Source organism: Mytilus californianus, unplaced genomic scaffold, assembly GCF_021869535.1.
Source record: "Mytilus californianus isolate M0D057914Y unplaced genomic scaffold, xbMytCali1.0.p SCAF_5, whole genome shotgun sequence".
NCBI classification, from domain to species: Eukaryota; Metazoa; Mollusca; class Bivalvia; order Mytilida; family Mytilidae; genus Mytilus; species Mytilus californianus.
Window position 1 is genome coordinate 29,252,950 of NW_026262701.1, and position 26,695 is coordinate 29,279,644.

General features: G+C 32.7%; 1 protein-coding gene and 1 long non-coding RNA gene across 9 annotated transcripts in view; both read right to left on the reverse strand.

Moving 5' to 3' along the window:
• Positions 1 to 3,890: 3,890 nt before the first annotated feature.
• The window catches only part of LOC127702592 (perlucin-like protein), a 79,250-nt gene continuing 56,445 nt past the window's right edge, over positions 3,891 to 26,695 (reverse strand). For 3 of the 7 annotated variants that reach the window (XM_052206865.1, XM_052206866.1, XM_052206869.1), the window contains 4 exons: positions 7,477 to 7,568; positions 6,621 to 6,708; positions 4,407 to 4,636; positions 3,891 to 4,003 (listed from right to left, as the gene is read on the reverse strand). In XM_052206865.1, the coding sequence (XP_052062825.1) occupies positions 3,944 to 4,003; positions 4,407 to 4,636; positions 6,621 to 6,708; positions 7,477 to 7,568 (470 nt within the window). In that variant the 3' untranslated portion in view covers positions 3,891 to 3,943. Of the gene's footprint in view, positions 4,004 to 4,406; positions 4,637 to 6,620; positions 6,709 to 7,476; positions 7,569 to 8,658; positions 8,798 to 9,302; positions 9,367 to 26,695 lie in introns of all 7 variants that reach the window. The other 4 variants (XM_052206867.1, XM_052206868.1, XM_052206870.1 and 1 more) reach the window with 3 other exon arrangements.
• Positions 17,174 to 25,591, reverse strand: LOC127702601 (uncharacterized). Of its 2 annotated transcripts, XR_007982500.1 has the most exons (5): positions 25,332 to 25,591; positions 24,262 to 24,353; positions 22,944 to 23,110; positions 18,777 to 18,890; positions 17,174 to 17,707 (listed from the first exon to the last, which is right to left on the reverse strand). It is a non-coding gene; the product is annotated as an uncharacterized LOC127702601 (long non-coding RNA). The 2 variants fall into 2 exon arrangements; XR_007982499.1 differs by lacking the exon at positions 25,332 to 25,591 and having other exon boundaries at positions 17,571 to 17,707; positions 24,262 to 24,414.

Consider the following 26,695-nt stretch of genomic DNA (forward strand, 5'->3'; position numbering starts at 1 on the left):
TATTTTTAATTTTAGTTTCTTGTGTACAATTTGGAGTTTAGTATGGCGTTCATTATCACTGAACTAGTATATATATTTGTTTAGGGGCCAGCTGAAGGACGCCTCCGGGTGCGGGAATTTCTCGCTGCATTGAAGACCTGTTGGTGACCTTCTGCTGTTGTCTGTTCTATGGTCGGGTTGTTGTCTCTTTGACACATTCCCCATTTCCATTCTCAATTTTATTTTTATGATTGTCTTATTGCTAATAATTTAGGAGTGGATCCATACTAAGGAAAAAACACGAAAAACAAAATATGTCAGTGACGGTCTGTGCAAGTTTCTACATATAATAGCTTCAGAGAACTGATATATGTATATACAGGTAAAGCATGTTTGTTGCTTCTTGAAAAGGTGAAATTGTTTTTTGAAGTTATCGCGTTAGGTAAAGGTGTTGCTCATATCTTGAAGGATGTTATATATATATTTTTTTATTTTCCTTATATGCAAATTTTTAAACGCTTTATAAGCAAATATTTAAGACAAAAATCGAAAATAGAATAAATATATATCCGACTTGAAGAATTATGAACAGGTGAAGATTTGATATATTTAAAAACCTTTTTGATTTTTTAATCTAGGCGTCTTTTTATTTATTAGAGATTTAATAAGAAGTAGTGGACTCGTAGACGATAATCCCTACTTTATGTACCATCTCTAACTTAATCTATTTCTTGTGAAACGATTGTCTATCATAAATAAAGGAAATTATATAAAGATAAATTCACATTTTGCCTATTTTCTTTAATAATTAGTTTAACTAATTCTAGCCACACGGTTTGCATCTATATTTAGGCATCCGATAAGTTAACAAAAAGTTAAATATAACTTAATTTTTTTACGCATCTGTTATTGTTTTATTCTGCAATTGTTCAGAGTGTTTTCAATCATTTAATATGATAGCTGTTTGACATTTTGTGTAACCAAGAGTAATGCAATTATAAGTTATTATACAACCAAATAATAAAATATTATAAGCTATTTGAACGTGAGGAATCAGTAGTACTTTGATTTTGGATGTATAAATAAAAATTAAATATGTTATCCCCCTCCCCAAAGGCCCTTTGGTAAATCTTTCTTTAGCAAGAGCCAATTGTATTATCTGAATAAGGTGGTGACATATTGTCCCGTGGTATATGGTTAAGGTACAACGTCAAACTGTCCCTTTGGACCAGTGACACATTTGCTCTGAATAAGGATCAAGGAGCGCACTGGTTACCATATACTAGTAATCGTATATTACCTCAGAATCAAAGCACTTAAGTGCTGACAGGCAAATAGGTGACCAGTCATATATTTAATTTTGAAGTAAGGCTAAGCCAAGGTTAAAATAATCCGTCCCTTGTGCTGTTATCAATTGTTAGTTTTAAGGGTCGCATATAGTATAATTACTGAAAGTAATCTTTTTCATTCTCGTTAGACACTTATATCATAGGTTAAGTTAAAATTTGGATGAACGTTACCAATTGTTAGGGTTAGCCAACGATACACAACTAATCCAGGGAATTGACCCTGGTCCGGGTCCACGGGTACATAAGGTACCGTCTGGCGTGTAGGATTCCCTGCTCGTTACAAGCACTGAATGGAAATGGCAATAGAAAAATATTTAAAAAAAAGACATTCCAAGGTTCACAACTTTCAATTCCTATGCATACATATATTAAAAAAAAAGATGTAGTATGATTGCCGACGAGACAACTCTCCACAATAGACTGAATAACGTAGACGTAAACAACTATCGGTCACATTACAGCCTTCACAAATGAGCGAAACCCATACTGCATATCAAGCTATAAAAAGCCCCCAAAATGTTAAAACAATTCAAACGAGAAAAATACAACGGCCTGATTTATGTACAAAACAATAAACGAAAAACAGATATGCAGGCATGTTTAATTCAATAACATTAGTGATACCAATTTTTCTGCTCCAGATAATCATTTCGACAATAAATGTCACTTCAGTGATGCTCGAGGCCAAAATATTTGAAAATCCAAAGCTTATGAAACAAAATAAGGATCTTTTTATAAGCTAAAAAGGACAAACAAAGATTAGCCAGAGTCGGACAAGGAAGCAGAGCTTTGCACGAGGGATATATATTCCTTAATCTAAAGTAATTTCCCAATTTTTTTAACAGCAAATTTTGATAACACAAAATCAGTATTGTCATACCAGTACAGAAGTACTGGCTACTGGGCTTGCAATACTCTCGGGGACTAACAGTGCACCAGCAGAGATACTTATCTCTCTCCTGTTTTATCAATCATTGAAATAACGCACTACACATGAACAATGAAAATCAAACAAGAAAAACCAACAAAAAATGTCAATGATAAATGAAAAAACAGATTTGTATACAGAAATTTTTGTGTTGGCATTATATCTCATTTTGATTACTGCCTGTGTAGTTTCTTATAATGTGTGTGTGTGTAACACAATGTTGAGATAGGTTGTTGTTTCTGTCTGTTCGTCTGTCCGTTTGTTCATTCAACCGTCCGCCTCTCATTTCATAACTCTTCTAAAATCACTGACTAAAGGATATATTTTCAGATATGTTCCATTGGTTTTTCCCTGCTTAGCGGTTGATTTGTTCTTTAAGATGACTTCTGGTAATTTTTTGCCCACTATTAGTAGTTTCTGCTGTCATAAAAAAGCGTAATTGAACTTAAACATTAATTCTGTAAGAATGGTATTGGGATATATTTAGCTATAACAGTCCAAGTTCCGTTATTAAACGGTACCAATCATTGGAATTGAACAAATACCAAACTAGGTGAAAACTGATATAAACTAATTCATATTCTAATCTGACACTCTTCTGTCGCTATGTAAACAAAGCCATGATCTATTTCCAATAAAACATCGGATAGTGCTTGGCGTCTTAATCGAATTTGCAACGTTAGTTGTAATTCTTACGACGCTTGGGATAAAAATGAACATTTTTGCGGGAGAAATCTTTAAAAACGTAAGTCATCTTGTATTTGTATTTTATATTTTAATCGTAAAACGCTTGATTGTTTTAATCAAATCAAAATGATTGCATTAGAATGTGTTTATATTTCCCGTTTGAATGGTTTTACACTAGTAATGTTTTGGGGCCCTTTATAGCTTACTGTTCGGTGTGAGCCAAGGCTCCGTGTTGAAGACCGTACTGTGACCTATAATGGTTTACTTTTATAAATTTTGACTAGGATGGAGAGTTGTCTCATTGGCACTCATACCACATCTTCTTATATCTAATTACAGGCCATATCCGAACGTAGAAAAGATCTGAGTTCTGAATAGAAATAATTCTTCCATGTCATGCATCATAACAAAATAAGTAGATATGGTATGATTGCCAATGAGACAACTATCCACCAAAGTTCAAATGAAGTGGATGTAATCAATTATCGGCAACCGTACGTCCTTCAACAATGAGAAAAACCCATACCGTATAGTCGGTTAGAAAAGCCCCCGACATGAAAAATATGAAACAATTCAATTGAGAAAACTAACGGCCTTATTTATAACAAAACAATTCACAAAAAACAAATATGACAGACATGAACCAACGACAACCACTACAGGCTCCTGACTTGGGACATGAACATAAAAAAATGTGGCGGGGCTAAACAAGTCATTTAAACATGAGAATTTGTCAATATTGTACATCTCGCTTTTGCTCGGTATAAAGATATGTACAAATTTTATGCCTACAATGTTCAAATGTGGCTGGTTAAAAATGTTTGTGAGCGCTCAACCCTCCCGTAACATGGGAAAATCAGTTGAAAAGGACTTAACGTCAACTTTGATACTTTGAAATGATACGGGATAACCTAAGAGAATACACATTCATAAATTAAGACAAGAAATAAATATGAATCAAACTTTATTTGACTTTTATTTTCTCACGACAAGTTGCTTGTTACTTCTTTCCACGGAGAGAACTCTTTAACAGTCTTGAGTATGGAAGACAATTCGACCCCTACAATAAAATGCAAAAAAAAAGAAACATTGGTTCTCGTTTAAATAAAAGTAAAGCTTTTTTCAAATTCAATGTAAAAGAACAACACGAAAAACAAATCGGTGTCATGGTATTCATTTAAGTTCTGCAGCATTCATATCATCACTCATTGTTAATAGATGTTACCATTTTTACGAAGAACTTTCATATCAAAATATTCAAAGACTTACGAACCTGGAGTTACATATGTGTGTACAGACATTTGCTTTTAAAGTAGTCTTTTAATGTAAATGTATCTTTAATAAAACAATATTATAATCAAATATAGCACTGAATACAAATATAAGGAGATGTGGTATGATTGCCAATGAGACAAATATTCACCACACAAAAAGGACGGAGTCTTGTAACGAAAAATAAATACCTGAGGGCTCTCACAAATGTACGCAAATGCATCTTTGCACGGCTGATCATTCCACTTGTAGTTCTGTCCATGCCAGAAATGAGCACAGTCCTCTATGCCACCTGCATTAGTAGGTTCATGTGTCGCAGTGTTCCAATCTGTATAAGTTACTTTAGACAAATCATTCACCCATCTCCAATCACCCTCCTTAAAATCTGTTGCACCCATCCAATAATGTTGCTGAGTCACTTCTGTATAAATGATTCAATTCATTATTAAGATGTATGATGAAATTGCCAGACAATAATATTATTATAATTCATCTTTTGCAATTGTTTTTTTTCTCCATAAACCTATGCAAAGCAAACCAATTAACAGTTTAAAGTATTGGAAGTATCGCATAAAGTTAGAAAATATTTCATGCATATTCAGAAAAAATTAACAATCGATAAAAAAGAAAATCGATCGAATAAACGGGCTAAAAATCAAAACAGAAAAAGAGGCTATGTTGGATAGGGACAGACATTTTGTCTTATAAATAAAGCCAACAGTAGTATACTGCTGTTTAATAGTCATAATTCGATTAAGCAAAAACAAATCCGGGTAACAAACTTAAGCCGAGGGAAGCACATCAACAATAAGAGGAAAACAACGGAACAACATACACTGAACTACAACAAAAACAAACGCCAACATACATAGAAACGGACTGTCTGATAACAACTGTCATATTTCTGACTTGAATTGGTACAGGACACTTTAAGAAAAAATAGTGGGTTGAACCTGGTTTTATGGCTAGCCAAACCTCCCGCTTATATGGCAATGTTAAAAATAACAGAAATGTAGCGAAAATACAGAATTCAAACCACAAACGAAATAAACAGACAACAACTCAGCACAAAATGACCCACCGGACCCACACGTATAAGAAAGTATCACCAAAATGCCCGAAAGGGGGGTATATTAATACTGAACCACGTCATCTCCAACAGCGACATAAGACAAAACAAAATAACGAACCGGACTTACAAAAGAAACATCACATGAATGTTGCATATATAAATATCTAGGCACGTCGTATAGCAATGCGAATTCCCAATCGACAAAACAGTCGATCATATTCGGGAATAGGTCACGTTCGGTACTAAGCAGACCAGACGACGTAGATGGTAAACCACAATCTAAAACGTGGGAAAAAAGGTCGTTAGTTAGTTTAGACACAGACACATCGTATAGTTCAACTAATTCGTGATGGTGTCATTTTTTTTACGGAGTGTCATTTTAATCTTTAATCCTCATAACTCTATTGGAGCAGTTTCTGCGTAAGGAGCACACTCCTGTATATGAAGTCCGTATAGTGTGAACATGCACGAGCATACCGTAACAAATGAGAGATGTAAACACCATACGACGGGGCAGAGGGTATGTTAATGCTGAGAAATGGGAAATTGATAATTGGGAAGTCGAAATCATCCCGTTTGTCATAGATTTTAGTCTGAAGTCGCCAATCTGTGTCAATGTTAAGGAAAAGACCAAGGTATGAAGCAGTCCTTCTAGTATCAGTAGTATCCTTAATTTCAAGTTCGCTGGGATATATGAGATGCAAGTACTGACTGAAATATAGGTTATTCAGTGATAGGACATCATCAATATATCTAAAAGTAAAATTAAAGAATTTCGCAAGGTGCTTTTTCTTTTTGTCTTTTAGAAAGTCTGAATGATTCTGCTTTATACGAATACAAAAGCAAATCGGCCAGTAGGGGTGCACAATTAGTACCCAATGGAATACCGACTGTCTGTTGATCAATCCTCCAATTCAACAAATATAATTGTCGACCAAAAAGTCCAGCATTTTGATAATTTCATCTTCAGTGTATTTTCTGATAGAATCAGTGTGATTCTTCACAAAATAAGAATTATTATAATCCAAAACAAGAAACAGACAACTTAACATGCTTAAGGACTAATATAACCCAAAACAAGAAACAGACAGCTTAAGGACTAATACGAGCTGTTGAAATGGTTCTTACACGTGTGGATAACGTGACACTGCTTCTACTGGAGGTATCGGATTTAACGTCAACACTCCGACTAGACGTGGTAGGGTATTTATACATTTTACTGCCGACTAAGAGGTGACCATACTTCTATCCATCAGCTAATGAATGTTACCTATAAGACTCAATTTCTTTGCAATGGTTTGATATCACCTCAGAAAGCAAATGATATACTTACTTTTACTTTTGATCATGGTAACAATCCAGGAATTTTCGCCAGAATCGGTGACTTGTGTAAGGTAACCTCCAAGATTTCGACAATCTACCTACAATCATAAAGCAGTTGTGGTGGAGAATTTTTAGAACTAATTGGTTATAAGCACTTGACGCCTCAAACCTGCCAAAAGTAGGTTTTATTATTTGTTATCAATGGTAATAAATTAATGTAACTTTGAATATATAAATACGCCGACGATTACACTTGTCTTTTTATATTGAGTTTAAAGCAAAGTCTCAAAAAGTCCAAAACATATAAATAAATGCCTTTTTAAACATAAATAATCTGGTTTTGGGAGATCAATATTAAGGTCAAGCAACCCGTGGTGCTTCGGTTGAGTAATACCCTGGATCACGACCCAGCAGGAATAACATTGTGTGGTCATTTAAAGATAATGCACATTGGAATATACAAAACATTTCAGAGGCATTTTAGTAAAATGTAAGTTTGAAGCATCAACAATCTGATTAAAATATAGATCTCTGATTTCGATTTCCTCATTGACAGAGCAAGCGAGATTTTTTAATCAGATTGAAGCATCAAGTGCAAATTACTGATTAAATTCTAAAATTCTCCACAAATTTTTCATTGGGAGAAGTATGAAGATGAAAATGCAGATATGTATATCACGATTGAAGTTAAATAAATTTAAAATTTAAGCAAATCACTCAGAACTTATTATTATAAAAAAATAAGAAGATGCATTTAAACAACTTCTGGTCACAGTAGGATCTTCAAAGTATTCGTAAATTTTATTTCATGCGGTTCAAGCTATTCTATTTTATTGTGTTCAAACTAAAAACAAACTGATACATACCTCCGCCTCTTGCCAGGGTTTTTTGTCTTTAGAAAAGAAATAACAGCTGTCCTTGTATTCTTTCCATCCTGGTCTGCATCTCGGAGATTTTCCTACATATATTGAATACTATCTACGTATTTTGTAAATAATGATTTTATGAGTTTAAGTCTGAGATTGATGCATTTCGAAAAATATTTGAAAAAGAATTTCTGATTATTTTTGGTTACAGCTTCTTCTTCAACAGATTCAGCATTAACACATGCATAGAAATGAGATAGTATGAAAAAAATCATTAGCTTTCATTAACGTTGATTAAACGTCTTTTCTTTTGATAGATAACGAAGTTTATATATCCCATTTAAAAAATAGACATATACCACTTAGACAAATATTTTACTGAGAAATTGGCCTGGGTAGTAATTAAGGCAATACAATTCCTGCTTGTTATAAATGAACTGAAATATCGTAATAATTTTGCACCTCATGTTTGCGGTATACCATCTTTTCCGCAAGTTTATTATTTTCTGTTTGGTATTAAATTAATAATAAAGTTTATTTGGCAATCGCCAATGGCAGTCAGGTGGGTTTAATAACATCCGTTGTTCGACCTGTTAATCAAATGCGTTTTGTTTAAATATACTTTTTCACTTTTTTGGTCTTTTGGAAAATGTTGTTTGTGGTGTATTTAGACCCCTCTACCAAGAAATTTGTTTTGCATGCACACGTATAAAAACTGCGGTTTTTATCCAACGCAATCATAGGTTTGAATGTTGTTTTCAATTTATACTTATTTATATTATATATATATAGAATAGATAATGGTAACGGCGGATGTGTCAAAGAGACAACAACACGACCAATGAGTAAAACAAGCTTCACCTGGCCCGTAAACTATAATCTATACTAGTTCAGCGAAATATTACACTCAACTCCGAAAAATACAAATGAACCAAAAGAAAAATATAAACAAAATTATATGTTTATATACATAATCGCCGGGACAATGCCATAGATAGAGCGACCCAATGATACAAATAACATAAAGACATACTGATGTCAGCATAAAGTCTTCAATAATTTACGGATGTCTATGCAGCATGTCAAGCTCTTAATCGCTGCTACTCGTAGGAATTGTGTGAACAAGTAAAACAAAACATGAGTGAGATCTTTTAGCTGTATAAAAATGAATAGGTACCTTACCTTCCAATTTTTCTTCCAATTTCTTTATGGAAGATTTTATTCCAGACAATACTGCCTTTTCATTTTTCCCAAGGCATGTTTCCGATTTTACAACCAGTGTACAGCAAAATATCACAATTAGTGGAGAAATTATCTTCATCTAAATAATAATTATTACAATTAAGGATCATAACTTTCAAAAAGAAAAGTGAAATAATAAAATATTTTACGACGCCAATACCTTTCAAAGAAAAATACGAACAAAATAAATATGCGTAGAAGATTTTTGAGACAGCCTCAATCTTTGTATAGGTATGACTGAATCTATATTTTGTTATTGTAAACCCACAAAAAAAGTTTAGGCCAAACAAAAACAAAACTTTGAGGGTATTGTACAGAAATGATATGATAAAAGTTTAGTAAATACGTTTGAAAAATTACTGGTACATGAAACCTATTCCCTGTTGTAGACAAAGTTATGACAAAGTTCGTTTTTGCTTTGAAAACCACAAACGTTACCAAAATAAAAAATGAAAAACAAAGCTATAAGATCTTAGGAATTTCTGAAAGTTGGGTTAAAATACAGTCAATTTATGTACATTTTACTTCTTAAACAAAATCTGGTACAGGAAAGAACGAAAATGTAATTTCAGTAATAAACGAACCTTTTGCACAATATTTTAACCGTCTTTTGGTGGTTGCACAAGTATCTACCAGAGTTCTTTGCATCTGCAATTTAATGTTATGGACTTCAGAGAAATATGAGAATGATGACATTCTCAATAATGTTTACTTGCAATATTCAGTCATTTTGATACATTATATTATATTACGGAAGTCGAAAATGGTCCAAGGTTCTTCTCTCTTTAAATAATGATAATAATAATAAACTTAATTTATATCCGATATGTTACAACATTGTGCAAAAAACGTGACTTTTTAAAGGAATTTTGACATAAAAACACGATTGAAATGGGAATTTATGTACAACAAAATGTTTTGCTATGCTTAGAGTAAGATGTGCAAAAATTTGGTGCTTTTAAAATGCTTTTCCGGATTTACCTTCATCAGGAACTCTCCAACCCCCAAATTAGAAAGCCAAAGCTGTACAAGTTCTCGAATACACGAGGAGCTATATAAAATCAAAAGGAACTATAATATGTGAACAAAAGAAAAACAACAAAAATACTGAACTCGAATGAAAATTCAAAACGGAAAGTCCCTTATCAAATTGCAAAATCAAAAGCTCAAACACATCAAACGAATGGAAAACAACTTTCATATTCCTGACTTGATACAGGCATTTTCTTATGCCGAAAATGGTGGATTAAACCTGGTTTTATAGCTAGCTAAACCTCTCACTTGTGTGACAGTCGCATATAGTTCTTTATGTTTATTTCATCTCAGAATGAAAAATGTTCTGTATTTTAAGGAATAATTTTGCAATGTATCAGTGTATTATTTGGTAAAACATTACCGCTTTAAAAACAAGTTAGCGGTCCTCAGTGCTCTTCAACTTCGTACTTTATTTGGCCTTTCCAACCTATGTGATTCGAGCGTCACTGATAAGTCTATTGCAGACGAAACGCGCGTTTGGCGTACACAATTATAATCCTGGTATCCATGATGAGTTTATTATAATGTCAGGGATAGCAATTCTGAAGTTCAACATTATTTAAGAAATAATAAATATACTAATAGTAATAATTGCTTTTTATGCCTATGTTCTATACTAAAAATAATTATTTTACTAATGTATTTACTAAATGAGTAAATGTTTTATAAAGACAATATTCCTTTCATAAATATGTCATAATTTAACATGGTTGTTATGCCAGGAATGTATTTGTGATATGTGGAAAAGTTTTTTGTTTAATAATCTTATCATAGATACCAGGCAAAAGTTGAAGTGCATTGCGAACCTAAATTTCCAAAAGGTGCTATCAAATACAGTTATCTATTCCTGAGATACAAAATCCTGAGTATTTTGGAAAAATTCTAAGTCTTGTAAACAGTTGATATATAATCATGATCATATGAATGATAATTCATGTCAATACAGAAGTACTGACTACTGGGCTGGTGATACCCTCGGGAAGGAAAACTCAAACAGGAGTAACATCAACCCATTGATTGTAAATAAACTCATCATAGTTACTAGGCTTAAAATTTTGTACGCCAAACGCGCGTTTAAAAGGAGTAAGATTCTAACATGTCTAAACACAAAACGTGTGCGTTAGTTCGTTAGTATATACCCAATATCCGATCGACATGTTGCGAAACAAATGCGGCATTTCAAAAACAGAAGTGGCGGAAAAAAACAAAAATAATCAGAACAAAATCAAAAGGTCTTTCTGCGGAAAGTGAAGAGACCTGATAAAAAATTTCTTATACGGAATATGTCATAATTTATATGGTTTTTATACCAGGGTGTCTTTGTGTAGTTTGTGTTATATACATATTGGCCGTGAACAGATAAAGTATTTTCTTAGATTGAACATGATAGTCAAAATTTACAAATATATTTTATACCAAAAGATGAAAAGACACGTGCTTCCTTTTTAGGAACATATAACAAAAGTTATAGCTATAGATTTATCTTGCAGAACAAGTGTTTGTATCGCATAGTTTTGGTTAAATTCTATTAAATCATAATTGATATAGAAATACTTTAGATATTTTTCGAAAATGCAATTTATATGCAGATACTAGTTCATCATGAGGCCTTGGATGAAAATCCGTTCCTTATATATTTTAGCATTAATTGTTCTATCACTGGGACAAACTTTTTCCACGCGAAATATCAGTAAACAAAAGCAAAAAGGAGATCTAAAATCTATAAGATTGTTACTAGGACGGATTAATTATGCCTTTACCGTTGTTCCGACTCTGTCTCTTTTTAAGAGAAAACACTGGCCCCGGATGACAAACTATGAAACTATTCAAAGACACAGCGACCTGATTAATGATAAATACTAGGGATGTCAACTCGGTGAACAATTACTAATAGAGTACTCGTTGTTTTTATCGAGCAATACTTGAGTACTCGCTTGGGAATATATCTACAACACGGAAACCAAAATACGTATTTTACATTCTGTGGTTTGTTGTTTAACGGACAAAAATCCATTTACATTATAAATATCTGGTACAAGGAATAACACACCAAAATTAATAGCTCATTACCTACAAGTACTAATTAAGTAAAAAAACAATAATCTAATCAAAATGATTTAATGAACACCTATTTAAAAATTGCAACAAGGAAAAACCATATCAAACAATAGTATTTGGTAATTATTAAGAAAACACATTTAATGTTTACAAATGCGTAATGATTAGAAGTTTAACTTTTCACTGAGGGTCACCAGTGGATGGAAAGAATTCATTTTATTTGGAAACATTTTCTTGTCAACTATTATTGGGGACAGTCGGTTTTGCAATTTTGTAACTAACACAGTCTTGAAGACGAAAATATTTGCTCTGACGGTACCGATATGACGGAATGGCTTAGACAAGTTTTGTTTAAAGTGTTAGCCTAGGCATAGGCCACGTATTTTCGGAGGCATTTTATTGACAATTTACACTGGCAAAAATGCCACACATGTGTACATGCGTGACACATGCGTTTCACATGCGTGTCACACGCATGTGAAAGAGACGTTTCATGCAACGCATGTGACACATGTGTGAAAAACACATGTGATACGCATGATACACACATGTGATCATGCGTTTCACATGTGAATCACATGCGTAAGGAAATACACCTGTGATACATGCGTGATTACTACATGTAAAAGGCATGGTGCCTGTATTAAATATTTTTCAAAATGTCCTCCTATTTGTCCAATTACCATGATTGTTGACATGTTTCTCAGTTCTCATGTGAATTACATGCAATTTCTAACACATGCGTTATACATGTGTTTTCTCTATATATACACAGGCAAAATGAAATTAAGGTGAATTGAGCATCAATCACACAAATTCACAGTATTTGAGCATATTTTAGATAAGTTAATGCTAATCTAGTACACATTCTATTTTGATATATAAATATTCTTCTTGGTCTTGACTATGTGTTCATACTTCCATTATATTTTACTTTCTTGATCCTAAACAATACAAAAAATATTTATCTATCAACTCCCAACTCACAATATCTCCAATGCAAGAGATAAGATGCAATAAAACAAAGAAGGCAAGCAAATATCCAGGTCACCTTAGTTCACTCCTAGAATTTTTTCGGTTATGTTCAAGTCTCAATACTTTTTTTAAAAGTAATGTAAGGATTGGTGATTCATTTATAGAATATGTATGCACTAATGTATATTTCATTTTTAATATGTAAGTCATTTTGTGGTTATCAGCCATGAGACAATCCAATCCCATTATGGAAATAGTCTTACTTGCAAAAGATGCCAATTTTTCTTTTGAAAGTTTTGAAGAAAAAAAGTATTTCACCCTGCCACATATTCCTGTGCCTGTTTCAAGCCAGGAACCTTTTCAGTGGTTGTCTAAGTCTCATCCTAATAAAAAAAAATATTTAAAGAATTTGGTGTTGATGGCAGCTCTTTGATTGGTATAGACTCTGGTTAATTAAGTAGATCATGACATTGTTTAGACACCTGTTCATTGTTGAGGACTGTATGTTAGCACCTTAATGCCTTTCATGTGTTTTTGTTGTGTAGCTGTCTGATTTATTTATACCTCATATCTCATTGTATTAATAAACTGAAATAGAAAGTTCTGTGAAATATATTTTGATATACCATATTGAAAGTCTTGCTGTTATTTACAACCATTTCCTTCTTATTTCATATATCTATTTCAATTTTTCATTTTAACACCAATCTTAAGGTTAAGGCAAAAAGAAAACAAATGTTGACAAACAACAGGCATATCCCATTAGAAGATCTCAAAGTTTGGCTGCACAATAAACTAAAAATTCTTGTTATTTCAAATATTTATATAAAAATCAGTTTAAAACACGCATTTTCCATTTTTAGACTGTAATTGTCATGTTGGCACAATAATTTGAATTTGAATTGTATTATATTCTGAGAGTACTTGTGGTTGAAAAAATATACACGATATTTAATTCCATGTGTTTTAGATTTCTTGAATACACCACTCCCATATAATGACTACATGTCTGTTAGTAATATTAAGAGATCTCTCCTGCATGTAATTGCTGTAATTGCTATTTGTACCCAAGGCTTCCTTCATACATTTGCACTTATCCTTCTTAGATGTTGCTTGAATGATAAAATCCTGTAATACATTATCAGCCATCAGACTCTTGGAATACTGTTGCTGTAATAAAAAAAATAAACTGTAATCACAGAGATATGTCTCGCTTTTTAGTAATTTCGATAATGCAAATGTTGAAATTAAAATAGCAACACTTTAACATGTAAGATTTGCAAATATTCAAAGTCAATGAACCATGACTAAAGGTACATGGCTAAACAATCTCCATGGAAATTAGATGTGCCAATGCTAATACAACGCATACCAAATACCATTGACTTATCATAAGTAGTTCCCTTTAAAAAACCTAAACACAAACTAATACATGTAAACTAAGAAAATTTTAAAGTCAATAAACGATAACTGAGGGGGGGGGGGAAATAATCTCCATGGTAATGAGATATGTGCCAATGCTAATACAACTGCATACCAAATATCATTGACTTACCACTAGTGGTTTCCCATAAGTCGACCTAATCACAAACTAATACATGAAAACTAAGCAAAAGTTTCAAAGTCAATAGACCATGACTGAGGGGGCAGGGCCAAATAATCTCTGGAAATGAGATATGCCAATGCGTATTTAACTGCATACCAATTATCATGAACTTACCACTAGTGGTTCCCCATTAACTGACCTAGTCACAAACTAATACATGAAAACTAAGCAAAAATTTAAAAGTCAATAGACCATGACTGAGAGGGTGGGGCCAAATAATCTCCATGGAAATGAGATATGCCAATGCTTATACAACTGCATACCAATCATAATTAACTTACCACTAGTGGTTCTCCATAAACTGACCTAATCACAAACTAATACATGAAGACTAAGCAAGAATTTCAAATTAAGTCAATAAACCATAACTGAGGGGGTGGGGCCAAATAATCTCCATGGAAATGAGATGTGCCAATACTAATACAACTGCATACCAAATATCTTCGACTTACTACTTGTGGTTCACTATAAACTAGACCTAATCACAAACTAATACATTGTTGACGCCGCTGTTGTCACCAACGCCAGAAACAGCATACCTATGCCTCGCTTTTTGACTCCGTCAAGCGAGACAAAAACAGCATATATTTTTTGTAAAACATACATCAAATATTGGATTACCAATCAGGCAAAAAATGATAACATCAATTTAATCTCCAATGATTTACCAAACTTACATATATATATATATATATCGTGTGAACAACTGGAATGGAATATAATAGTTGTTGTTTATCATATTTATTTTTCGTTTAATGTCTTTTACGTAAATTGGAATTGTATTACATCTGTAATTTCAGGACCTTTTATAGCTTGCTAGATGCAGTATCAGTTTTGCTCATTGTTGAAAGCTGTTCATACAGTGATCTATAGTTGCTAACATTCAGTCATTTGGACTCTGGTGGATAGTTGTCTCATTGGCAATAATACTACATATTCTCATTTTTATCAACATAAATTACCGTAATAATGAAAACTAACTCTATTCATGCATGTGTACTACACATTACCTGTATATATAATATATACTAGAATACTCCGGGACATCATGGTGTTGTGACTGAAGCAAAGTACCTTAGCCTTATTTTTAGCCTGAATTTTAAGATTTTTCGTTTTGTCATCTAATAATGTCATGCTGGTCATTAGGTGCACAGTTTTCTCTGCTTTCAAAATCTTTCTTTTTGAACCCTTCGACCCAGAACTTGTTAATTATCTGTAGTAATAATTATGTGGAAAACAAATGGGCCTGGAATGGTGTAATTTTTAATCAACACCATTGTCCTATATATATAAGTTATAAATAAAGTTGAATTCTTTGAATCGTCATTTTTATGTCATGCCGGCTCACAAATTGGACCTTGTTATTTTAGTATTATAGATCTAGATTACTAAGTGCTTGTAGAAACACAATTCCTCATTTTTCAAGCCCCTTTCTTACACGTCTTAACCTCATTTAAATTACAATACCAACTAAAAGCTCCAAGGAGCCTGTGTCGCTCACCTGATATTTTTTTATTTTACAATCGATGCATGAAATATTGCAACCGATATACTTTTGCTTTAGTTTCAAAGATATAAGTCAAAAACTGCATTTTCCCCCCTATGTTCTATTTTTAAACTAGATACCCTAATGCTTATTATGGCCAAGTTTGGTTAAATTTGTCTCAGTTGTTTCAGGAAAAGACTTTTGTAAAAGATTACAAAAATTTATGAAAAAATTGTTAAATTTGACTTTAAAGTGCAATAACTCCTTATGGGGTCAATTGACCATTTTGATCCTGTTGACTTATTTGTGAATCTTATTTTGCTGAACATTATTGCTGTTTACAGTTTATCTCTATTATAATGTTCAAGATAATAACCAATAAATTGCTTTGCCGAGCGCAGCTGGATATGACCACAGAGGTCCAACCCTGAACAGTTGGGGCAAATATGGACACAATATTCGCGCTTGATACAGGTCTGAATTTGGATTGCAATTCAATATTTGACACATAATAGGTTTCTGACACAGAATAACTGTAGTCAAAGAACTTAGAATTGGTTATATGATTTGAATTTATATTCAAAATTTTGCTTTTGTGTAATACACTATGCTGTTGCGAATTGACCTCCATCCCCTTTTTAAAAAAAAAAAAAAATTTGAAGGATTTTCTTTTTGATTTTGATTTCTGAAATCTTGAGGAGAAAAAAATTGTCCCCCCCCCCCCCTTTTTCCAAAAAAAAAAATCTTTCCCTCAGTTATGGTCATAATTTCAATTCAAATTTCCAAGATGTATTTGAATTACCTCCCTTACACTGTAATTTGTACTTAAGTAATTGTCCATTAACCAGGACACCCTTGTTTTTTCTCACTTTTTTTCCCCCAATTCCTAAATGGTTTGAGCCATAACCCCCCAAAGCCAATCCTAACCATCCCTTTGTGGTATGGAAACTTGTAGTATAATTTCAGAGAGATCCATACACTGTTCCACAAGTTATTGTCATGAAACTAGAAAAATGCTTATTTGGGCCCCTAATTCCTAAACTGTTGGGACCATAACCCCCAAAATCAATCCCAACCTTCCTTTTGTGGTTATAAACCTTATGTTTAAATTTCATAGATTTCTATTCACTAATACTAAAGTTATTGTCCGGAAACCAAGTGTCTTTGGACGACGACGACAACAACGCGATACCAATAATTTTTTGTGGTCGTATAAAAATTGAAAAAAAAATTCTTAAAATTACCAATTCAGGGGCAGCAACCCAATAACGGGTTGTCTGATGCGTCTGAAAATTCAACAGATATAGATATTCACCTGATGAACATTTTTACCCCATGTCAGATTTGCTCTAAATGCTTTGGTTTCAAAGATAGAAGCCAAAAACTGCATTTTACCCCCATGTTCTATTTTTAGCAATATTGGCCATCTTGGTTGATGGCCAGGGTCAACGGATACATTTTTTAAACTAGATACCCTAAGGATGATTTAGGCCAAGTTTGGTTTTATTTGGCCCAATAGTTTCAGAGAAGATTTTTGTAAAAGTTAACGGACGACGACGGACGCCAAGTGATGAGAAAATGATGCAATTAACAGCAAAAGTAGGCGAGACACTGGGTTCTGCGGAACCCTTACGATTTTTTTGAAATTGCCTTGGAATTCAGTATTTTTGTTATACCATTTGGAAATTAAATACTGTAACAAATACATACCAGTTACATTTATATATACTGTAGCTATAGGATCTCCTCAATATCTAATCCTGTTGTTAATTTCATTTAAACATATAATGTATATAGCTTCCCTTCCACTTACATCTGAGGAGCTAATTCTGAAAATTAAAATTCCTGTGATTATCATATACAATCTTAACCTGATGCAGTCTGCTTTCCAATAAGAATAAATTAGGAATACAGTTATCCCTTGGCAAAGAGAGAGAAAACAAGTGATATTTTTATATTATAACCAATACTGCAAATGGTAATTGGAACATCACTAGTTTTCTGGATTGGATTGTTGCTCACTTTGTCAGGATCTTTTACAGCTGACTATATACTGTAGAAACATTAATTTTCGTGGGGTTAAAATTTCGTGGTTTTGTCTCTTTACAAGATTTCATGGGGATTTAATTTCGTGGTTTCCAGTAAATGGAAGTGATATTATATGTAGGTTAAATTTTCGTGGGGGTTTTAATTTCGTGGATATATTCTTTCCACGAAATAAACGAAATTAAATCCTCCACGAAAATTTCTGCTTTTACGGTAGTATGGTTTTGTTCATTGTTGAAAGTCATACAGTGACCTAAATTTTTTTACATCCTCTTTGACTAATGGAATGTTTTCTCATTGACAATCCTACCATACATTGTAAGACCTTATTTATAAAATACTAAAAATTTCAATCTGTGACAATAACATTTTATTAATTAAATAAGGTAATCTGATCAACATTATGAAGCAATTTTCAAAACACTCTGTCATTGTCTGACAGCGATCAAAGTTATTTTAACTTCTATGACAATGTACAATGATGTATATATGTGCAAGGCTCAAAACTAAGTATTACAACTAAATTCATACATATATCCATATACATTTACAAGGTACTTAAAAAATCAGCGAGACTGATGCATAAAATGTAGGTAAAAAAAAAATACTTTTGTTGGATCCTGCATCATAATTATTACAAGTTAATGAAGGCAAGTCATAATTATTGAGTACATGTACATTATATTTGAACTTAAAGTAAAGGATAATCTGATTAGTCTCTAATCAGTAATGAAGCCACACAACACTGTGTGATAACAGTGACATATAAGTCTCCCATAGATGCACATACTATTATTTTAGGTCTTTTGTATATATATGTTTAAGGTTACTTAGAATTGGCTGTTGACATACATGTACACATGGACTGTCAGGCATGGAGTCATTGGACCCTAGGTTACTCCAGTCCATTATCAGTCACTATCAATAGTCAACTCCTCTGTCCATTTGTTGTAATACAATGTACAGCTGAAAGGGAGAAAACAGTACTTTATTAATAGCATGTGGATGCAAGACTATAATAAGTATTCAAAGAGTTTTGCAAACAATTAGCTTATCCATTTAGGAGAATTCTGTATTTACCTAGTGATGTGACAGTAAACAGTGGCGGATCCAGAACTTTTTATAACTAAAGGGGGGGCCCACTCCAGTCATGCTTCAGTGATTCCCTATATAATCAACCAAATTTTTACCACAAAAGGGCCCCCCTCCCCCCCCCCCCCCCCCCCTGGATCCGCCTATGGTAAAATCAAGTTTAATGAAGGCCAAGCTTAAAATACAATACAGTTATCTACTTTCTAATGCAGCATATTAAAATAAATACCATTTAACAAATATTTTGCATTGTCTTTAGCAACTAAACAATGTGACGTCATATGCGTACTCATGATGTCAAACATAAAATTCTAGAAGTACATTTTATTTTTACCTTTCGTACGCTTCAGAATGGTTTCAATGTTGACAAAAAAAATGGAGGACCTTTCACTGGACTGAAAATTTCAAATAGTCCAGGACCTTTCATTTTTTAATGCAAATGTTAACCCCTGCATGTAGACCAATTTGAAAACCTGGCCCAAAATAAATAGACAGCTGCACCATGAGCACATGATACACCAATCGCTTATTCAAAGAATAAAGTTCAATAACTTTTCAATGTCATAATCAGACATTCATGAAAAACTAAAGGGAGGTTATCTTAATAGATATAAACCAGTCACCAAAGTTTCATGATAACTGCTCAAAGCATTGTCTGAAATATGAAAATCCCCCTTTTTTATGAATAAAATCACATAACTCTGAAACATAAAATCTAAAATTAATAAAAACCAAAAGGGAGCTTATGACAATAAATATAAACAATTCACCAAAGTTTTATGAAAACTGCTGTAAGCATTTTTGAGTTATTGTCTGAAAACTGGAAAATCTCCCTTTTTTAAATGAATATAACCCAACAACTTGGAAACATAAAATCTTAAATTTATAAAAATCGAAAGGGAGCTCATGTCAATAGATACACACAAGTCACAAAAGTTTCTTGCCATTTGGTGAACACATTTTGAGTTATTGTCCCAAAACTGGAAAATCCCCATTTAAAGTTTTTTAATGTTTTTTGGATATCAACAACTTTGTCGAACATACATGGAATTTTGACATGGAATTAGTTATATCTGCACACAAGAACACACATTTGTATGTGTTTTTTCTGCATAAACATGTAATTCATAATTTATTAAAACTTCCGACATAGTCCTATTGTGCATCTCTTTTTTATGCCCTTGTCGTAACGGAGGGGGCATCAAGTTTTACACTTGTCTGTCTGTACATCCTTGCATACTTGCATTGAGAAATAGGTTTTATACCCTTTTGATATATTGAATATTTTGACATTACACAGTCATACTTTTCTTAAGACTGCATAAAATGACAAACTGTGAAACATTGTTACACTAAATCTGTTGAATGTAAACTGATAGATATTTTAGTTTGGGAAAACATGTTTTTTGCACCTTTTTTATTATAAGCCCTATTGATGAATCCAGTCCTTTTTGGCTAATTTTGAAAGTTGGTTCTTATGTTGTTTGCTGTCTGCCATTACTGTATGTAGTTTATATTTTTCATCCTTGTAGGTTACTTTATGGTATTGATTTTGTTCATTGTTTAAGGCTGTACATTGACCAGTAAATGTTTACATCTTTGTCCTTTGGTCTATTAATTGATAGTTGTCACATTGAGGATCATACCTCATCTTTTTATATTTATATGCTAGGTCATTGAAACAGCTCCAAGGATACAACATAATTTATTTGTTATATATTTGCAAATTCATTCTGATAATGCAAAAACATAAATTGATTGACTTTTTTTCTTATTTTAATGTCCAGAGGCAAATATTTTATGTATTCTAAACGAGAATAACTTATCATGATCAATTAATAATATATGCCAGTCTGACAATGCTTGTTTTAGACCCTTTTTGGTCTCTAATTCCTGAATGGTTTGGGCAAATACCCCCAAAAAATTTGTAAGGGTTCCGCGGAACCCAGTGTCTCGCCTACTTTTGCTGTTAATCGCAGGCTCAACAAAAATGAGGAAAAAAAATCAATAAAAATTACTCCTTTAGATACTATCTTTTGATTGTAAGAAGCTTCTGCCAAAGTTTGGTATAAATCCAGGATAGTTTATGAATCTAATAAATGTTTTAAAAACTTTAACTGCAGACTGTATTTAATGTTAACTGGAAGAAAAACTAAGTCCATTTATAAGTAAAATACGGATAAACAGGTACAAATTTTAACTTCTAGATACTAGCTTTTGATCATAAACAAGCTTCTGTCCAAATATGGTACAAATCCAGGATAGTTTAAGAAAGTTATTAAAATTTTAAAAACTTTAACCAGAGTGAAAATATTGTTTCCTGGCAGAAAAACTTAGTCCAATTATAAGTAAAATACAGAAAAAATGAAATTTTTTTTTTAACAAATTTACTTCTGGATACTATCTTATGATCATAAACAAGCTTCTGTCCAAGTTTGGTACAAATCCAGGATAGTTTAAGAAAGTTATTAAAATTTTAAAAACTTTAACCACAGAGTGAATGTATTGTTTCCTGGCAGAAAAACTAAGTCCATTTATAAGTAAAATACGGAAAAAATGAAATTTTTTTTTTAACAAATTTACTTCTGGATACTATCTTATGATCATAAACAAGCTTCTGTCCAAGTTTGGTACAAATCCAGGATAATTTAAGAAAGTTGATAAAATTTTAAAAACTTTAACCACAGAGTGAATGTAATGTTTCCTGGCAGAAAAAAACTAAGTCCATTTACAAGTATAATACGGAAAAACAGGAATTTTATTTTTACAAAATTTACTTCTGGATACTATCTTATGATCATAAACAAGCTTTTGTCCAAGTTTGGTAGAAATCCAGGATAGTTTAAGAAAGTTATTAAAATTTCAAAAACTTTAACCACAGAGTGAATATTTGTGGACGCCGCCGACGACGACGACGGAATGTAGGATCGCTATGTCTCGCTTTTTCGACTAAAGTCGAAGGCTCGACAATGAAACTTAACCTTCTACTTGTGGTACAATTTCATAGCAATAAAAATACTTATAATCAAGTTATTGTCCTGAATTTAGAAAAATGCTTGATTTGGGCCTTTTTTGGTCCCTAATTCCTACACTGGTTGAACCATGACGCCAAAAATAATCCCAACCTTCCTTTTGTGGTATTGAACCTTTAAATCTAATTTCATAGACATTCATACACTTAAACTGAAGTTATTGTCCGGAAACCAAATGTCTTCGAACGAGTTGATAGCAATATACGACCTCAAAATTTTTTTGCTGTAGTATACAATATGGTTGTTCTTTTAAACATTTTCATAAATAATCTAAAAGAAATGTAGACCTGTTTGGGATTGCTTGCAATGCAATTTTCATTACATTAAACAATATATATTTCCACGGAATAACTTCTGTAAACCTAAATTTTAATAGCACTTACCTTCTAACTCATACATTTCAAAGTGACATTATTCCTGTATAAATTGCCAAATAAACGGATCACCGATGTAATAATAAATCTTAATTATAAATTTAATACTAAACAGAAAACAATGAACTTGCGGAAAAGATGGTATACCGCCAACAAAAGGTGCAAAGGTTTTATTTCTTGGTTTCCTTAAACTGACCTCATCATGAATATCAACAATTTTTTTACGACTATGCCTCTATTGAAAACAGCATGCCTAAGTCACAGCTTCATAACTGTTGTGGCTAGACAAAAAAGAACAAGCGATTAAGAGAGCTTTGAATGCAATTTTCTATAAAAATGACCTGTAAAAAAAATAAATTTGTCACTTCTAACATGGATAATTTTCGAACTTGCCCACAACATTACAAGAATCAAACTTTAAACTCTTTGACCTCAAACTTTTAAAAAAATCTTCGAAACAGCATGTACAGAGCCTGACAAGAAAAAATTATTCAAACATAGTTATCATTTTCATTACATACCTCTCATCACAAAATTATTCATTGACTACTGCTCCTCATATCCACATAAATCAATAGGACAATCTATGACTCCACTATATAATCTAGAAAGCAATGCCTCAAATGAATTCTGTCCTGTTGCTTAGCTTCTCCTACTTCTCAAAGTAATTGTACTTTCGTTGAAAAAGCTAAAAATAAATAATGTTTAATAAAATGAAGTTATAATACAATGTATCTGCCAAAATTGCCTTTAATATTTTGATCTGGCAAAATTGGCTTGCTTTAATCTTTTAAAACTAGACCAACAAACTTTCCCCGAAAAAAAAATGACTACAAAAAAGTATTTAATCATTTTATTAATGTGCTAATCCATCATATAAATTCCATATGACCCTTGAATGAAGGGATGAACAAAAGTGATTACATGTACAGTATATATTACAGGATCTCTGAATCTGTCATGATTTATAATGCCAATCTTTGGGGATTAAGTTATTAATAATCATGATACTTTGAAATTTTAAGTCATTCAAAGTTGTTTAAATTACACCAAAAGTTGGACTATTTTATATAAGGTAGTATCTGAGAAATGGACTAAACCAGGCAAGGTTTGGTGGTAAATACATTGTACATGTACAATGTACTTTGTTTTTGGCTTTGAACTAGGTGTTAGTAACTGGGGGTACTCTCAGATCTGAACTTGGGTCTTTTTTGTTGTGGGGATGTGTAAGTACCCACCACGTCTTGTGTGTGGTTTTGTTAGATGTCTTTCTACTTTGTATAGATCTGACGAGTTAAGCCCTTTTCACATCAATATACCAGGTTAGGAGGTGGGTTCGGCACCACAAACTACTAGTCTAGCCCCACCCCATCCTGTACATATTTGTATGTATGTGCCTGTCCCATGTCAGGAGCCTGTAATTCAGTGGTTCAGTTTGTCATTTGTTGCTGTGTATCATATTTTGTTTTTTTTGTTCTTTGTTTTGTATATAAATTAGTCTGCTAGTTTTCTTGTTTGAATTATTTTACAAATTTGTCATTTTCATTTGGGGTCTTTTATAGCTGACTATATGGTATGGGGTTTGCTCATTGTTGAAGGATGTACAGTGACCTCTAGTTGTTAACTTTGATGTCATTTGATCTCTGATGGAGAGTTGTCTTTTCTCATTGGTGTAAACAAGATTTTATTTTGAAAATAATTAGGTTATTTAAACATTACAATATGACAGTTTTATTAGGATTGGAAAACAAGTGAATTTTCACGGACTTTTACCAATTCCACTCTTTTCTCATTGGCAATCATACCACATTTTCTTATTTTTATATTTACATTACGTACATGTAAAGTAGATCTTTCATCTTCTGGAGGTGTCCGATTCCTAAGTACATGTACAACAGGAGGCACTAATTAACAGCATGATTTTGAGTCGGCTAAAAAACAATCAGATAGATTATGATACAATTAACAGGTTTCTTTGCAATTATTTTGCAAATAACTAAGCTAATGCAAGAATAAAGTTATTTTCCAATAAATACATAAATTAAATAATAGTAAATAATGAATCTACAATTATATTTTAAGAAGTGAAACATCATTTAAATTCAATAAATATCATATATTAAATTTCATTTTTTTTTTTAATTCTGGGTAGATAAGTTTTCATTTTTTTAAAGTACATGTAGGGCGAGTTGGTAGACCTTTATCTGTTTATAATATATTTATTATATATTATCATGATTATATTCATTTGGATTTTACCCAAGTTAGGCAAGTTGCCACTGTTGGCAGGAGTACATTGTATATTTAACAGGATTTAATCCTTTTCACAAGTGGGGCGATTTTTTTTTAATGTGGGGCAAGCAAGTTGGTATGAAGGGAGCTACCACTTGATTTGGTGGGGGGGCTAGGATGAAAATGTTATGAACAGTTATCCTGCATTGTTTTTAGTTGTAATATCTGTCCTGACAGTTTATTATTCATTCTTTTCGGTCCTGGCTTTTATTTTTTTACTCAAAACTCCTGTCCCGCATTTTTTCAAATTCCGTCAAAGCCCCCTCTCCCATAAAAATCAAATGGTAGCTCCCTAAACAAGAGTGGAGCGATTTTAAAATAATGGGGCGTTTTGCCAATTGCAATGGGGCGAGTTGACTTGCTTCCGTTTTTGCCAATATTGACTGATTTTCGGGTTTATACATGCATGACAATCAGACATGGATAAAGTCAAATGGTTTTTCGTGAAAAGTATAGCACTAGCATCTTCCTAAAAATGCGCATGATTATATTTACATTTCATTGCGCTTTCCAAGTACAATAAATTAAGTTGGTACGTAATCCATCAAAACGAAACACTTTCGTTGCGTTGACTTTCGTTCCCCGGATTCAGTTAATCGACAATGTAAGTTACTAACCCATTTCAATATATCTGTTTATAATAAATTTTTGATCCATCAGTTTGAAAAATCAAAGGTCTTTGTATCAACTATCTGACTATCTTTGTCCATTCTTTTAAAACATGAATTCAGCAGCAGACGAGCGTCCATGGATTTTGCGTCATAGTATAAAAACGACAACGGTGAAAAGATTTCCGGGTTTCCGTATTCGACGTGCCAAGCTTTCGTACATTTACGTATATATATATGAGAGTTAGTCTGGAATCAAGAATGGGGATTTAAATAAGGACACAAAAAAATTATATATGTAGGACTCTAAAGTGCGAAGGGGACGCTAAAGTACGATGGTCACGCTAAAGTGCGATGGTCTGCGCTGAAGTGCGATGCCTCCATACGCTAAAGTCTGATGTTCCGCGAAAGTATAGACGTAAGAAACGTAGTTGGATTATGACGTTAACAGTCGTTTATACAAACCAAATGTAAATACTGAAAGATAAATTAAGAATATTTGATTAACAACTTTTAAACCAAATGTCCATGAATTAACTAGTTTAAACCTAACCATGCTTTGTCGGCTGAAGCAAACGTGTTTTTTTTTCGGGGGTGCTGGAAGAAGGACATGTATCCTGCAGTCGACCATTTTACTTTATAGATACAAAATAGTATAGGCATAAGTATCCTGTATCCTGCTTCTATTTGAAGCAAACGGATACATTTAAATCATTGTTTACGTTGCAGTTTACTTTGCGATCCCCGTTAAAATATTGCCGATTTTATTGAAAAGTAACGTCAGCAAAATAAAGGTACATGTTTTTAAGCGTAAATTATAAACTGTCGGCTAAAACATTAGTTTGTACATTGTAGGAAAATATAACATGTATTTGTGCTCGCTACGAAAAAGGAGAAAGCTCGGCGAACATCGCCTTTCTCTCGCATTTAAATTAAAACTTATACAAATAAATGTTACATGTTCCGACAATGAACGAATTTTGTATTTGTAATTTACAATGACAATGACGACTGTAAGGGGAGGTATTCACATTAGTGATAGACTGTGAACGGCAAGCTACACCAATTATCCAAATATTTAATACGCCCGAATTGTTAAAAATTAATTTTACAGGAAATATAGTATTTTGTGACACCAAAATTACCTTTTAGCAATTATTACGTGGTCGTTCTTCTAAATTTAGGAGCAATCATTTAAGCCTACCGGTAAATTATAAAGCCTATCACATATATTTAATATACCTTAGCATACTAGCTTTTGCAAAAAGACTATTTGATAACATCCATGTACTTTAACGTTTTAAGCCCTCTAACCTTACCCTATTGGTCCATTGCACTTTAGCGTGATATACCATCCTAATTTAGCAAACAAA